General features: G+C 38.0%; 1 protein-coding gene across 1 annotated transcript in view; it reads left to right on the top strand.

Annotated features, from left to right (window-relative positions):
* Positions 1-14,282, top strand: part of GALNT5 (polypeptide N-acetylgalactosaminyltransferase 5) — a 55,350-nt gene extending 41,068 nt beyond the window's left edge. The window contains exons 6-10 of the mRNA XM_011949201.1: positions 698-815; positions 1,837-2,160; positions 7,058-7,138; positions 9,875-10,036; positions 13,406-14,282. Coding sequence (XP_011804591.1) covers positions 698-815; positions 1,837-2,160; positions 7,058-7,138; positions 9,875-10,036; positions 13,406-13,546 — 826 coding nt within the window. The 3' untranslated portion in view covers positions 13,547-14,282. The remainder of the gene's footprint in view (positions 1-697; positions 816-1,836; positions 2,161-7,057; positions 7,139-9,874; positions 10,037-13,405) is intronic.

Genomic DNA, 14,282 nt, shown 5'->3' with positions numbered 1-14,282 from the left:
TTTTTTTTTTTTTCTTTTGAGACGGAGTCTTGCTCTGTCGCCCAGGCTGGAGTGCAGTGGCCGGATCTCACTCAGCTCACTGCAAGCTCCGCCTCCTGGGTTTACGCCGTTCTCCCGCCTCAGCCTCCGGAATAGCTGGGACTACAGGCGCCCGCCACCTCGCCGGGCTAGTTTTTTGTATTTTTTATTAGAGACGGGGTTTCACCGTGTCAGCCAGAATGGTCTCGATCTCCTGACCTCGTGATCCACCCGTCTCAGCCTCCCAAAGTGCTGGGATTACAGGCTTGAGCCACCGCGCCCGGCCCAGTGTTGCAGATTCTTAATAATCATACACACTCACAAGATTTTTTGTGAAGTCTGGGCTGGTATGTATATAATACTTACAAATAGTGCCTGATGCTCCCTTAGCCCTGAGTAAGTGTTAAAAATAACATTCCTGGACAGTTTGTGTCACAGTATAAAGGGCAAATAATACTAGTTCCAGGATGCATCTTTGCTGAACCTAATCAAGCTCTGCCACAATGATTGAGGGATGGCATCACTTAAGCCCTATGTGTGACTCCGTCCCAGGGCTTCCCTGCATCAGATAGCTATTCTGAAAAGCCTTCTACCTCCAGTACAAATGTACAGAGGACCAACTCAAAAAGTCGAACTTTCATGAAATGCAAGTTTAAAAAACAAACTTTTCTTTTTGTAGGTGCCCTGTCATGGCTGGTGGATTATTTTCTATTGACAAAAGTTACTTTTTTGAACTTGGAACATACGACCCTGGCCTTGATGTTTGGGGTGGGGAAAATATGGAGCTCTCATTCAAGGTATTACCAGGTGTTTCCCAAATTTTCTTTACAATAATGAGTTAATCAATTTAAATGGTTTGATTTTACTACTATAATCAGATATGTGACTGCCACTAAGAGGAAATTTCACACAAATTTTAGGCTCTCTGGATTAATTTTTTCATATCTCAGATTGAATTTGGCGGAATCAATTGCTGTCATGAAATTTATTCGCATTCCCTAGTCTTTCACAGCACCATTTTTGCTTGTAAATATGGGGGAAATGACTTTCTGCCACTCAGAATAAATGCTGTGGGAGTCATACGTGATACAGAATAACTCTTCTGGGACATCTGTCTAGTATGTTGGAAGGAATAGACTCAATCTGTATTGGATCATCTTGGAGAACACAAATGACAGAAGGCCATAAAAATACCTCTAAAGCAGGTCACCGACAGGTCAGGTGTGCTCATAGTACAGCTCCTTTGGATACATTATACCATCTATTGTACAATCACCAATTAACTTCTGAGAAAGCCTTGGCAACAGCAGTAGTAGAGAGTGTCCAAAAAGTAATTGCTTTCCTATTGGGTGGGTGTTCTGTATGTAGGTAAAAGGGTATAATTTTGGCGCTGCTGATCAAGAAAAATGGTTTTGAGTTGTGCACCACAAGCCTTTTGGTTCTTCCCAAAATAAGAGTAGGGGAATGTGAACAAATGGACATCTACACTTCTTTCCCTGATTCAACCAAAACAAGAACTCATATTTTGCAAAATGGGATTCTGTGAAGATTTATTTACCAATAAAAAAAAAACTTACATTGCAGGTTAGGAAATGAAAAAACTACATTTCACTAATCCTAAAATGATCCACAGCAATACACAAAATTAAATAAGCCTGTTGAGTTTGATTTTCTATTGCAAAAGTGTTTTTGAAGTTGAGTATTACTTCAGGTAGGGGGAAACAAGGTCGCCAGCCAGGTGGTTTCTTGTCATTGTTAAGTGCCCATGATTTGTGGATAATCATTTGATAATTGATGCTTACCATCAAATTCTTCCAGGTGTGGATGTGTGGTGGTGAAATTGAGATCATTCCCTGCTCCCGAGTGGGCCATATATTCAGAAATGACAATCCGTATTCCTTCCCCAAAGACCGGATGAAGACAGTAGAGCGGAACTTGGTGCGGGTTGCTGAGGTCTGGTTGGATGAGTATAAGGAGCTGTTCTATGGCCATGGAGACCACCTCATTGACCAAGGGCTAGATGTTGGCAACCTCACCCAGCAAAGGGAGCTGCGAAAGAAACTGAAGTGCAAAAGTTTCAAATGGTACTTGGAGAATGTCTTTCCTGACTTAAAGGCTCCCATTGTCAGAGCTAGTGGTGTGGTAAGTTCAAGTGACAATTTAAAATCTTACTCCATAAAAACAAAACACAAAATCTCTTTCAAAAATGTGTGGAAAGAATGAATAATTACATCATAAATAAACATCAAGTATGAGCATAGATGGGACAAAGCATAGCTGAGAATTAAATATAGGTAAACTTAAGGAAGGCTACCAAGTGGTCATGTTCATTGATTAACTCAACAGATAACTATTGAGTATCCATAGATCTGGGAGTATTTCAGACTTGGATTACAGGGCGATGAATGAAGCAGATTTGATCCCTTCCTCGTGGAGCTTAATTTGGGTAGGGAAGAAAGATTATAAACAAATAAGCAAGTCAAGTGTAAATACAAAATATAAAAGCCTTCATTTAGGGAGCAGGCCACAATTGATGAATTCTCAGTTAGAGTGGTCGAGAAATCCTCTCTGAGAAGGAGACTTTGTAACTCAGGCCGAAAACACTAAGTGTCAGTCAGCAAAACTCCAAAGAAGAGTGCTAGGCAGAGGGTGAAGGTCATGTAAAGCCCTCAGACAGGTGAGTGTTCTCCATCCAAGCACTGGAAAGAAGACGAATGTTGTTGTCAGGGTGTGAAGGAGGGAAGAATGGCACCAGATGAAGGTGAAGAGGAAGGAAGGAGCCAGATCACACAGGTCCTTGTAACCAAAGTAAGGATTTTCTTTCTTTCCTTCCGTCTTTCCTTCCTTGCTTCCTTCTTTCTTCTGAAAGTAGTGGGAAGTTACTGAGCAGAGTTAAGCAAGGGGGTGATAAGATTTAATTAGGATTTGTAAAGATTTCAAAGAGGGACTTAAAATAACACAAAATATCAGAGAATAGCAGATAACATTCCAGGACATGAGAGATGGTATCCAAAGGGAAGAAGCTAAGCCAGATAAGGTGGCCAGAGTACAAGACTAAGAAAATATCAAGGAAGAGGAAAAGCTGGGGGAAAGCCATTTCAAACCCATTCTAGGAGTGAAGCTGCATTTGAAGAGGATGGTAAGACATGTGGGTTTAAATATGATTAGCCAAGCCTTCAGCTGGGGTTCTTCGCCATTCATGCTTATTTCTAATCTTTTATTTCCGATTTAATTTGACTTATAACTATCTCCAGTGTTTTTGTTTTATTTCAGCTTCCTTTTTCTTCATCCAAGAAATTATTTTAAAATGTGACCATTAGTTATCCTGCCCTTTTAGGCCAAATTTTTTCAGTTCTTCTAGAGAGTGGGTTATACCATACTTTCTATCTGGAAATTTCTTCTGATAGCAAAAACTTATTATAATACTCCCCTTGAAAGTATTAGGGAAACCCAGGAAAGCTATGAAAGACAGAAAACTAGTCTTAAAAAATGGTTCTGTTTTTTACAAAATTCAACTGATAAATAAGTATATGCGATCTGTTTTTAGGTAATGTACTGTATTATAAAATTGCCATTTTTATAGGTCCAAATAGAATGGCAGCTAATTTAGGTGGCTCAACCTGGTAACTTATCAGACATTTTGGATTTATATACACACTGTTCAAATGGCAACATGTCAAATATAACTGTAAAATAAACTCACAATTTTTAATTTCAACCCGAGCAGAAAAAAAAAAAAAAGAATTCCCACTATTGTAATTTTTCCCATTCCAACAGCACAATCTCAGTAAGAGTAATACTGAACTTTAACCACCAGAGGGCACTAGAAAACTACGTTTTGGCTCCACTGTTAGGCTAACTTGTGTGAGTTCCTACGAAATTTCTGAAGAGCTCTCCTAATGAAACAGCCTTCTGCTGATGCCTCCGCTATAACATATCAAAATGCAGCAAGTAGTTTAAAAACTGATTTTAACAAATTCCTTCTATTTTCCTTTGTTGTTTCCTTAAACAAATTTCGTGAAGATGTAGTTTGCTCCCTTCTGAAGCAACCAGCAGGGAGCGTTATTACCATTTTTAAAAAATTAGGACCTTTCTCCAGGTAATTTGGAGCACATTAAGTAGATCATTATTTTAGATAGATAATCTTGGAAATTTCCAAGAAAATAAACTCCACAACTTCTTTTTGTATCTTGCTCCGTTTCCCTTCTTTCAACCTTCACACGTAGGTATTTAAATCCAGTGAAAGTTTTGTGTTTTGTAATAAGAACAAATACTTTCTTATTGAACCAACAATATTTGAAGCTAATAATCTCACCAATAATGTATTTTTACACTGGATTAAACTGCTGGCAAACAGTCTATAGCTCTGTTTCCCTTTTTTCAACCTCCACGTGTAGGAATTTAAATCCAATGAAAGTTCGTGTTTTTTGTAATGAGAAGAAATATTTTCTTATTGAAACGACAATATTTGAAGCTAATAAAATAATCTCAGCAATAATGTATTTTTACACTGGATTAAACTGCTGGCAAATAGCCTAATGTTTAACAATTCTGTCATAAATTGTGGGGAATGTCTACTTCCTAAATTGGAAAGTGAAATAATACAGCATGGATAATTTGACATTTATACACTGCCTGATTGTTTTAAAGATTAAAATGGTTTACAGTAAAAACATGGAGCGTAGCCGGGCGCGGTGGCTCAAGCCTGTAATCCCAGCACTTTGGGAGTCCGAGACGGGCGGATCACAAGGTCAGGAGATCGAGACCATCCTGGCTAATACGGTGAAACCCCGTCTCTCCTAAAGAATACAAAAAAAAATGGAGCAATTATTTTTAAATAAAAAGGAAAAATTCTAAAAATGGTTAATAATGAAATGAAGAATAACAATTCCAAAGCACTTCAGAGACAATGTCTATAAGAAGAAAAGTATTAGGTTGGTGTGAAAGTTCCTTCAATGGCAAAAACCGCAATTAAATAGTTTCCTTGGTAATTTCTAAGAAGAAGGGAAAAAAAAATCTTCAGGTCAAGTGAGAGAGGGGCATGTAAGGGACAGAAAATTTTGTTTTTCCTTCCAATGCTTTTCGGTTCTTGGAGGGATTATACAAAATAAACACAAATATCAGTTAACCAGGGGGTTCTTAAACACTGTCCTGACCAATGTTACTTGTGCTGTCTCAGAGTTCCATGGTCAAGTACATTTGAGAAACATTCGTACAACATTCTGAGCAGCAAGCTGAACATAAACACCCTGAAGATTTTGAGAAGTTCTGGAGTAGAACCACCTGTTCAGCTCTGTGGAAACCTGCATTTTCCAAATTTGTTTGAAGATAGAATATTTCTGCATGATCCACAAATATAGGAGCTTATATAATATTTATCTCTGCTGAAGTACAGAGAGCAACTGCAGCATGCTTTCCTTCTTTTAAGCCCCAAGATTATTCTACCATCACGTCTTTCTATTCACCTTCCTCTCTGAAGTTCAGGGCTGGGACTGGGGGGCACTAAATCCTTCTGTGCCTTGTGATGCCCACATTTACTAACAGCGAGCTGTCTCCTCCCATATTTGTCATTTTAAGTTGTGAACAGAGCTTTCTCTGAGGATTTTTGATAGAGATGCCATCCTTCCATAGTTGCTTTGTTTCTGTCCGTGCCAGGCACCTCAGAAGTCATTATCAACCTGGTACTATTTTTAGCGTTTGTTTCTATGCCTTGAAAGTCTGTGATGGTTCCTGTCCAAGGCAGGTGGTGTAAATATTCATCTCAAACCCAAATGAAGGCTGGTGTAAAGTTTCAGATTCTCAGGGAGAATCCAGTTTCCTTGTTTTCTCCCTGTGCTAATGGGCAAATTGTTTTTCCTAGTGCAGCATTCAACTGAAGGTCTGTTTTTCCACTGTTACTTGGAAGACCTGAATTCCAGCTTTTTGGCTTACCCATGCCTCTGTTTTTCTTCCATCCATATGAGGGAGCAAGTCTTTCTTGCCAACCTTTGCATGTTTCCCTGTAGCCTTTAATTTTTTTCTGCGTATTCTGATCCCTGAAGATGTCCTTTACTTTCTTGTCCACTAAGCTAAGCATGTAAAAGTGAGGACCAATGTACTCAGCCCCCTTTTATGAAGTCTGGCAACTCTGTGAGCATCCAGCCACCATCAGTGCAGCACCCTGAGTTAGAGCTCTTTGTTAGGCATCGTAGAACAGGAAGGGCACAAATAGTGACCCTGGCAACAAAGACTTTAGCTCCTCCCAGCTCAGGAGGCTTTCCCGGGACATGTCATATAGATTCAGCTCTGCACGGCTGTTCTAGAAATCTGAAAACCCTAAGTTGCACTGTTAACCCATCATCTTGTTAGCCCTTCCCAGGATGTCAAAGGAGGAAAGGAAATCAACATTTTTCTGCAATAACTGGTGACTTAAAGAAAGCTACCTCCATATTTGACCCTGTAAATCCATTAAAAACCTGGGGGCCTGGCAGAAAGTGCCTTTATGCTTGGCTCTAGATTAGCTTTCATGACTTTCCTATAATGAATTGTAGCTTGCTTGAGTCATTAAGGAGATTCTGACAGGGAATCAGCTGGAATCTGCTGTTCTTTGAAGGACTCAATTTATCTATGATTCAGTGCTTAAGCAGTCAAAAGGCTTGAAGGGGTCAGTCAGGGAACATAGCTCATAACTCTTATATGTGCATTGACTTTTAGTATCTGCATTAGATAAACTTAAGACCAGAAAATAACTACTGTTCTTGCCACCTTTGCTCATTTGTTATTTAGCATTCCAGGCAAGGGTTAATTAAAAGCTTCTGTGTGTTGGCTCTATGGCTGATCACAGGCCAAAATTAACAGATTGAAGCTGTACTATTACAAGATTACATTGTCTCTGTTACAGACAGCAACCAATAAAACTGGATAGTACTAAGTAATGATAAGCTATTAACTATCTTTTAACCTTATTATAGTTTTATATTCTGTATTTTCTAAATGTGTCTGCATGTCTTGTTCTACTTTAAATTGTTTTTTAATTCCTGTTTCGTATTTTGCTTCTTAGCTTATTAATGTGGCTTTGGGTAAATGCATTTCCATTGTAAACACTACAGTCATTCTGGAAGATTGCGATGGGAGCAAAGAGGTATGCTAAACTCTTTTCTATCTCATGGAAGCTGACAGGTGCAGGGTATGACACATTCATTGCTCAATTGAGAAATTCATCTTTCCCCAGTAGAAAAGTAATTTTCTAAATTTCTTTGTAATTAGAGAATCCACCACTAAACACAAAGACAGTGACTGAGGGAATAAAGGTGTGAGTCCTGCAGTCAACTCACTGGATCCAGAATGAATACAGTCCTGGCACCATCACTTGCCAAAACGTGTTAACTGCTGCAGATTCATTAACCTTTGGGTAAATGGTAGTGATAATCATGCCTACTTCTAGAACTAGTGTGAGGTTGGAGTTAGGTAATACATATGAAGCCTGCAGAACAATACCTAATGCTTAGTGCTCTGTAAATGTTTGCTGTAATAATAATAAAGATAAAAATGTAAAAAATGCGTAACATAGATAAAGATACTAAAGAGAGAACATATTTCTAAATAATCATTCTAAGGAAGCGGTCTTCTTCTCTGATTCCATCCCCCTTTCCCCTCATTCTCCCACATTTTAAGGGAATAATGGAAATAACCAAATCCATGATCCATGGTAGAAACTCCTATAGGAAAACTCCACAAACTCAGAGCGAAATGGTTAGTAGAGGGAGTAGGGCCAGGAAGCAGGGAATAGAGACTCCTTCCACAGTGCTGGAGGTGAGCTCTGAGTGATTACACTTCCCTCTCTAACATACATTCCCTAACAGTTCTGTGTTTGTGGAAACAGTTATTGGTTTGAGTGGCAAGTAGGACTCAGAGGAAAATGGATTCATGAGTAGAAATCAGTTCCCAAAATTGCAGATTGTTCTTTGGTACAGAGATTATTTTGCAATGGTAATCTAGGCTTGTCAAGTCTTACATCTTTGCTTTGACTTCAAGATACTGTTTATGTTTTTTGGTGCATCCCATCTCTACATCTTAACTCAAAGCTGCTACTAGAAGAAAAGGTATCTCTGTTGCTATATTTAGTGATGAATTGTAAACCTGAAGCCAAGGCCACTCTTTTTTAATTAGGAAAGAAAGGAGTCAAAGGGAAGTGAAAAAGTGTTAAAACCCATTAAAAGAAACAACTTCCACTTACTAACAAAGAGAAAATAAAGTCATAAATTGTAAAAACAAAACCACAGTTATTTCACATTATATAAAAGGAAAAGTATTAAATAATGCATTTTTGGGGGGAGGGGAATGATCATTGCAGGGACTTTTTGTGCCAGAATAACCAGTATTTTATCTGAAAACCCAAGTTCTGTTTTTGATGACCATTGAGTCTTTCTCAATTGGATGCTGGGAGGCAAAAGTATAAATTATTCAGCCTTCACCTTCCACAAAGCCCCAGCTCCCTTTTAGTCTTGTTGCTCATTTTTAGCTTCTGCCTCTCATGGTTTGCTTTGGTAATAAAAAGTAAAGAAATGTGGAGGAAGTTAACTCATTTTCAGCAGAATTAATGAGACTTAATAACAAGCCAATGACTACAACATTCATCCAAAAAGGCTCAAAAAGAATAAGACCCTTAGACTGAATCATCCAACTCTGTCCCTTTACCTTCTACCTAAAATGTCTCCTTAGTTTTTAACCTTTTAAGCAGTTGAGACATATTTTTCCAAGGTAATATCTAGCTTCTCTTAGTAGCACATAACTTCCTTATATTATGCCACACTTCCATGCTTCCTACACGTTAATGTTCACACAAATCACCTAGGGAGTTTGTTACACTGCAGATTCTGAATCAGTAGGTCCGTGACGTGGTTGAGACTCAGCACTTCTAACTAGCTCCCAGGTGATGTGGATGTTGGTCCAAGGACCACCATTCCAATGTCAAGTTCCAACACAATGACTTTGATCTAACCTGATAATCAAAGTTAAACTTCAGTTACAATACAAATGATTCATGAGATAAAGGCATTTAAATAGATTTTACCAGAAGCCTATTTTTTCAACTATGTTTATGTTAGTACAAAACAATAAATTTCCCACAGACCGAAAGCATTAGAGTAAATTGACCAGGCAGATAATACTAGGTTGTAAACAACTGAAGAAAAATATTTAAGGATTAAAAATGTAGATTCATTACCTGAATTGGCGCTTATTTTAGACACTGGCAGCTTCTCCAAGAGCAGTTTCTATGAACTGGGGGATGCCAACCTGGTAGCAACCTGATGATTCCTCATGCTAGTAGCAAAGAAAGACTTTCACCTTTTCTACAATTGGACAAAGCCTTTATGATAGTTTTATACAAGGAAGCATCAAAAATCCACCCAAGAAATTTAGGGCTGTGACTGTTATCTCCCTGTAGCCACCCGTGGTTTAGAACCTTAATCATGTGGTAGACTGAACATTCCAATTCTTTAAGCACCAGGCTTGTTTGGGATTCAGAACACTGAAATGACATCCATATGCAGACAGAACTAATTGCACTAAATAATTTTTATTATTGTAACTAACATTTATTGAAGGCTTACTGGGTGCTAAACACTTGATAGTCATTACCCCAACCCTCTGAGATAGATACAATCGCTATCCAACTTAAAAATTAGAAAAATAAGATTAGACAGGGTAAATAATATGTCCATACTATCATAATTACAAATGATAATACCAGGACTTGAATCTAAAATGTCAGATCATAGTTCCTGTATTCTTAACTATTGCTAACAAAAATGTTTGACAAAGCCCCTGCCTGTGTCTGCTGCCTAAAGTGACCCTTTATTCATTTCCCCCACAGCTTCAACAATTTAATTACACCTGGTTAAGACTTATTAAATGTGGAGAATGGTGTATAGCCCCCACCCCAGATAAAGGAGGCGTAAGCCTGCACCCTTGTGATAACAGAAACAAAGGGCTAAAATGGCTGCATAAATCAACATCAATCTTTCATCCAGAACTGGTAAGCAAAAGATTGGTACCTCTTCTTTACCACAAATATGACTTTTGATCAAATAGGACATAAAATTTTCATTATCAGCTTCCTCAGTCAGAAGCTTTGTGTGTTTGTGACAATGGGATTATGTAAAAGCTCACTCATTGAGATACATGGGTATCTTTTGAAACTTGGCAAGTCCTTTTTTTTCTTTTTCAAAATTTATTTCAAATGGGTTATTTTAAATAGAAGTCACCACGTTCTTGTAGTTACATTGCTATCATTTGCTTCAGTCAATCGACAACACCAAAAGTCAGGCTTAAAGGCTAGAATTGATCCCCACTCGTTATCAGAAATGCTTATAAGGAGAGGATATGAGCAGCACAGGAAGCCGCATGTCTCCTACAAGTCCTGCACTTTAGAATGAATCTGGTTCCTCATTCTGCCCCTTTCCATAGAAGGAGACTTTTTGATCCCCTGCGGTACCCAGAGACCGGGACTTCTAACGGTCTGCTGGTCCCAGCTTTCACCAGCTCGCTGGAGCCGCTTGTGTGCACCCTTGCCAACTTTGCATTCAATCATACCACATTGGTAGCTTGAAACTGGCCATGTTGGGAGTATTTATACCACAGAAATCGGAGGATGTTACTGGATCAGAGATACTTTTCTGAAGGTCCCGTTGTTCTATTTACCAGAACATTCCTGGTCTACTGTATTCATTCTCAAAGTCCTCTTCATTTTCCCCAATTACATTTTAACAGAATTTGGAGTCATAAGCCTTGGTGTAGGAGCTTAAGTTTGGTGAGAATAGTCTCAGAACTGCCTTCTTAAATTTTCTACCATCTCTCTAGCAGGTAGCCACCAAATCTACTGTCTACAGTAAATATTTGGGTATTTGGAGACTCTCAGTTTGCCCAGGGCTATCCCTAAAGTAAGCACCTTTTCTTCCTTGAGGTGCCTCTGTTCCTTATAACAACACAGCCAATGACTATTCTCTTCTCAACATTTTTCTTCCTGCTCGGAGCCAAAACTGGGGCCTGAGTAATGTGTTCTCCAGCCTTTCTCCCGTTAGATCCTCTCTGTTGTATTTCAATTCTCTGGACAGTTTTTTTCTCTTTAGTAATAATGGTTATTATTGAGTTATTCAGAAAGATTAGGAATTATTAGCATATATGCTGCTGATTTTATTTTTGCATAGTGTTAGGAAATCCATATACATGCAGTGTAGTGAATAACTTACATCTTATCTTCTCCCTGTGCCAAAGTCAGGAGGGAGGGAAGGAGAAGGGGGAGTGGGATAAGGAGAGAAAGAGAGAAAGTGAGTAAGAGAGAAAGAGAATATGAATAAGAACGAGAACTAAAACACATTCTTCATCTCCAGAATTGAATCTTGGGAAAGAGTTCAAGCATAGCAATTTCTCTTAAGCGGTAAGCTGATTTGGTAAAGGAGGTAATTTAGTTAAGATAGCAAAAATTAGAAAACCTTTTCCCTACCTTGTTTGTACCTATGGCTTTGTGACATCTGACACAGCTGCCTTCTGTCTTGGGTCTCCCCTTTTTTTTTTTTTTTTTAATTATACTTTAAGTTCTAGGGTACATGTGCATAACGTGCAGGTTTGTTACATATGTATACTTGTGCCATGTTGGTGTGCTGCACCCATCAACTCGTCAGCACCCATCAATTCATCATTTATATCAGGTATAACTCCCCAATGCAATCCCTCCCCCCTCCCCTCCTCCCCATGATAAGCCCCAGTGTGTGATGTTCCCCTTCCCAAGTCCAAGTGATCTCATTGTTCAGTTCCCACCTATGAGTGAGAACATACGGTGTCTGGTTTTCTCTTCTTGTGATAGTTTGCTAAGAATGATGGTTTCCAGCTGCATCCATGTCCCTACAAAGGACGCAAACTCATCCTTTTTTATGGCTGCATAGTATTCCATGGTGTATATGTGCCACGTTTTCTTAATCCAGTCTGTCACAGATGGACATTTGGGTTGATTCCAAGTCTTTGCTATTGTGAATAGTGCCGCAATAAACATACGTGTGCATGTGTCTTTGTAGTAGAATAATTTATAATCCTTTGGGTATATACCCAGTAGTGGGATGGCTGGGTCATATGGTACATCTAGTTCTAGATCCTTGAGGAATCGCCATACTGTTTTCCATAATGGTTGAACTAGTTTACAATCCCACCAACAGTGTAAAAGTGTTCCTATTTCTCCACATCCTCTCCAACACCTGTTGTTTCCTGATTTTTTAATGATGGCCATTCTAACAGGTGTGAGATGGTATCTCATTGTGGTTTTGATTTGCATTTCTCTGATGGCGAGTGATGATGAGCATTTTTTCATGTGTCTGTTGGCTGTATGAATGTCTTCTTTTGAGAAATGTCTGTTCATATCCTTTCCCCACTTTTTGATGGGGTTGTTTGTTTTTTTCTTGTATGTTACTGAATGTCCTGGAGATTAGTAGCTTGGTGATCAGCTTTCTTCTTTTTTCAGTTTTTCAGTAGTTTTCATGCTATACCTCCTAGGTCCCCCAGTACATGTAAGTCTTAAACAACAAGAGAAGTATAAAATGAGACTTCTTTACAAATCCTTGACAATATTCAAGCATGATATTTCCAAAATCCTGCAAGGGTGATGATACTTTTGTAGGAACAATCTTTAAAATAAATTATTATGAACGTCACCCCTTTTTGATAACTTATTAAAGTTTAAAAACAACATGTGTAATTAAGGTCGTCTTTGTCATAGTCACAAGTAATTGAGAGAATTTATAGATGAAAAAATATATAAGCCATTAGTAAGTTTTATATAATTTATCTACCATTTCTAGGATATTCACTAAATATTAAGCAATAATAGAACTTTCTTTAATGCTGTTGACTTTTCCTAATCTGGATTTTGGATATCAGTTATTATGAATTGTCAGAGATTATGGTAAAGAGCTCATAAATAAAATACATCACTTCCAGAATTTTGTAATCCAAATTCACAAAGACACCTACTTTAAAAATGAATTAACTTTTTGTTGCGGTATGTATTTTTTCTTTACCGTCAATGAAGTAGTTATCATCTATCAAATCCAATAAATGTAATCTGTAATATTTTCTCTTTAAAGAGTATATAGTTCTCAGCCATATCATCAAAAAATTTTTCTTTTGCCTCCTGAGGACTTAAAAGTCTTATAGCTTAGAGGAGGATGATTACTTAGTCTGAGACAGAGACAAATTTAATACTTTTCAAAGTCTGTGTTTATGTTAATAATTTAGTTCAGAAGAGTTCTTAAAAATCAAAAATATAACTGCCTGTCAGTTTTTTTAAATTGGTTTTCATTTCTTTATATCGCAGTTATCAAATTCAACCTCATTCCCAGATCCTCTTTCTCTCCAGGTGAATCACATTGTTTTTGAAAACAATCAGCAATTATTATGCTTGGAAGGAAATTTTTCTCAAAAGATCCTGAAAGTAGCTGTCTGTGACCCAGTGAAGCCATATCAAAAGTGGAAATTTGAAAAATATTATGAAGCCTGAAATGGACCTGATGTTTTTATATAGTAAATGCATTAAATACTGTGAAAATAACACTGAACTTGGTAACTATATTTCTCAGAGGTGGTTTAAATTTTCAATTTTAATAGAATTTGAATGGAAGATTTTTTATAAATCACAATATTTGGAATACCAAAAGATAACTCAGGAAAACAGTCCAACATTGGACTGAAGTCCTTCTTCAGAACTGGGTGGACTTTTGAATTGCCTGCTCTCCACCCTGTGCTAGAACTCATCCTGCCAATTTCCCCATGAAGCTAACAGGTAACTGGAAATGAAGACAGAAGGACTTGAGAAAGCATGAGGGTATTCCCAATGACTGTGTTTGATAATAATCAGCTCTTCTGGCCCACAAGTAGGAATGATCAATGAGAACTTAACTTAATCCTTTATTTGGGGATTTTTTTCATCAAACAAAAATTTCTTGAGTTCTTATGGCTAGAAGACCTCAGATGCCCACATTTGTGAAATCCCTCCAGACTACATGCATACTTACCTAACAGTTTGAAATGGTATTGATCTACTGCCGGTAACCCTGCTTGATGGCAGCATTTTGATCTAAATTACATAATGGTTTTTCCCAATCTGAATCAGTGGAAAAAAATTTAAGTGAGGAAGAAGAGGGCTTCAAATGCTTGTTTAAGTCTAGGTATGAACACTGTTTCAGCTCATTTTGTGCTTTTAAAACTACAATGTTAAAGATTTGTGATACCAATAA

Source organism: Colobus angolensis, unplaced genomic scaffold (assembly GCF_000951035.1).
Source record: "Colobus angolensis palliatus isolate OR3802 unplaced genomic scaffold, Cang.pa_1.0 Scaffold292, whole genome shotgun sequence".
In the NCBI taxonomy this organism is placed as follows: domain Eukaryota; kingdom Metazoa; phylum Chordata; class Mammalia; order Primates; family Cercopithecidae; genus Colobus; species Colobus angolensis.
This window is presented reverse-complemented; position numbering and strand designations above follow the sequence as displayed.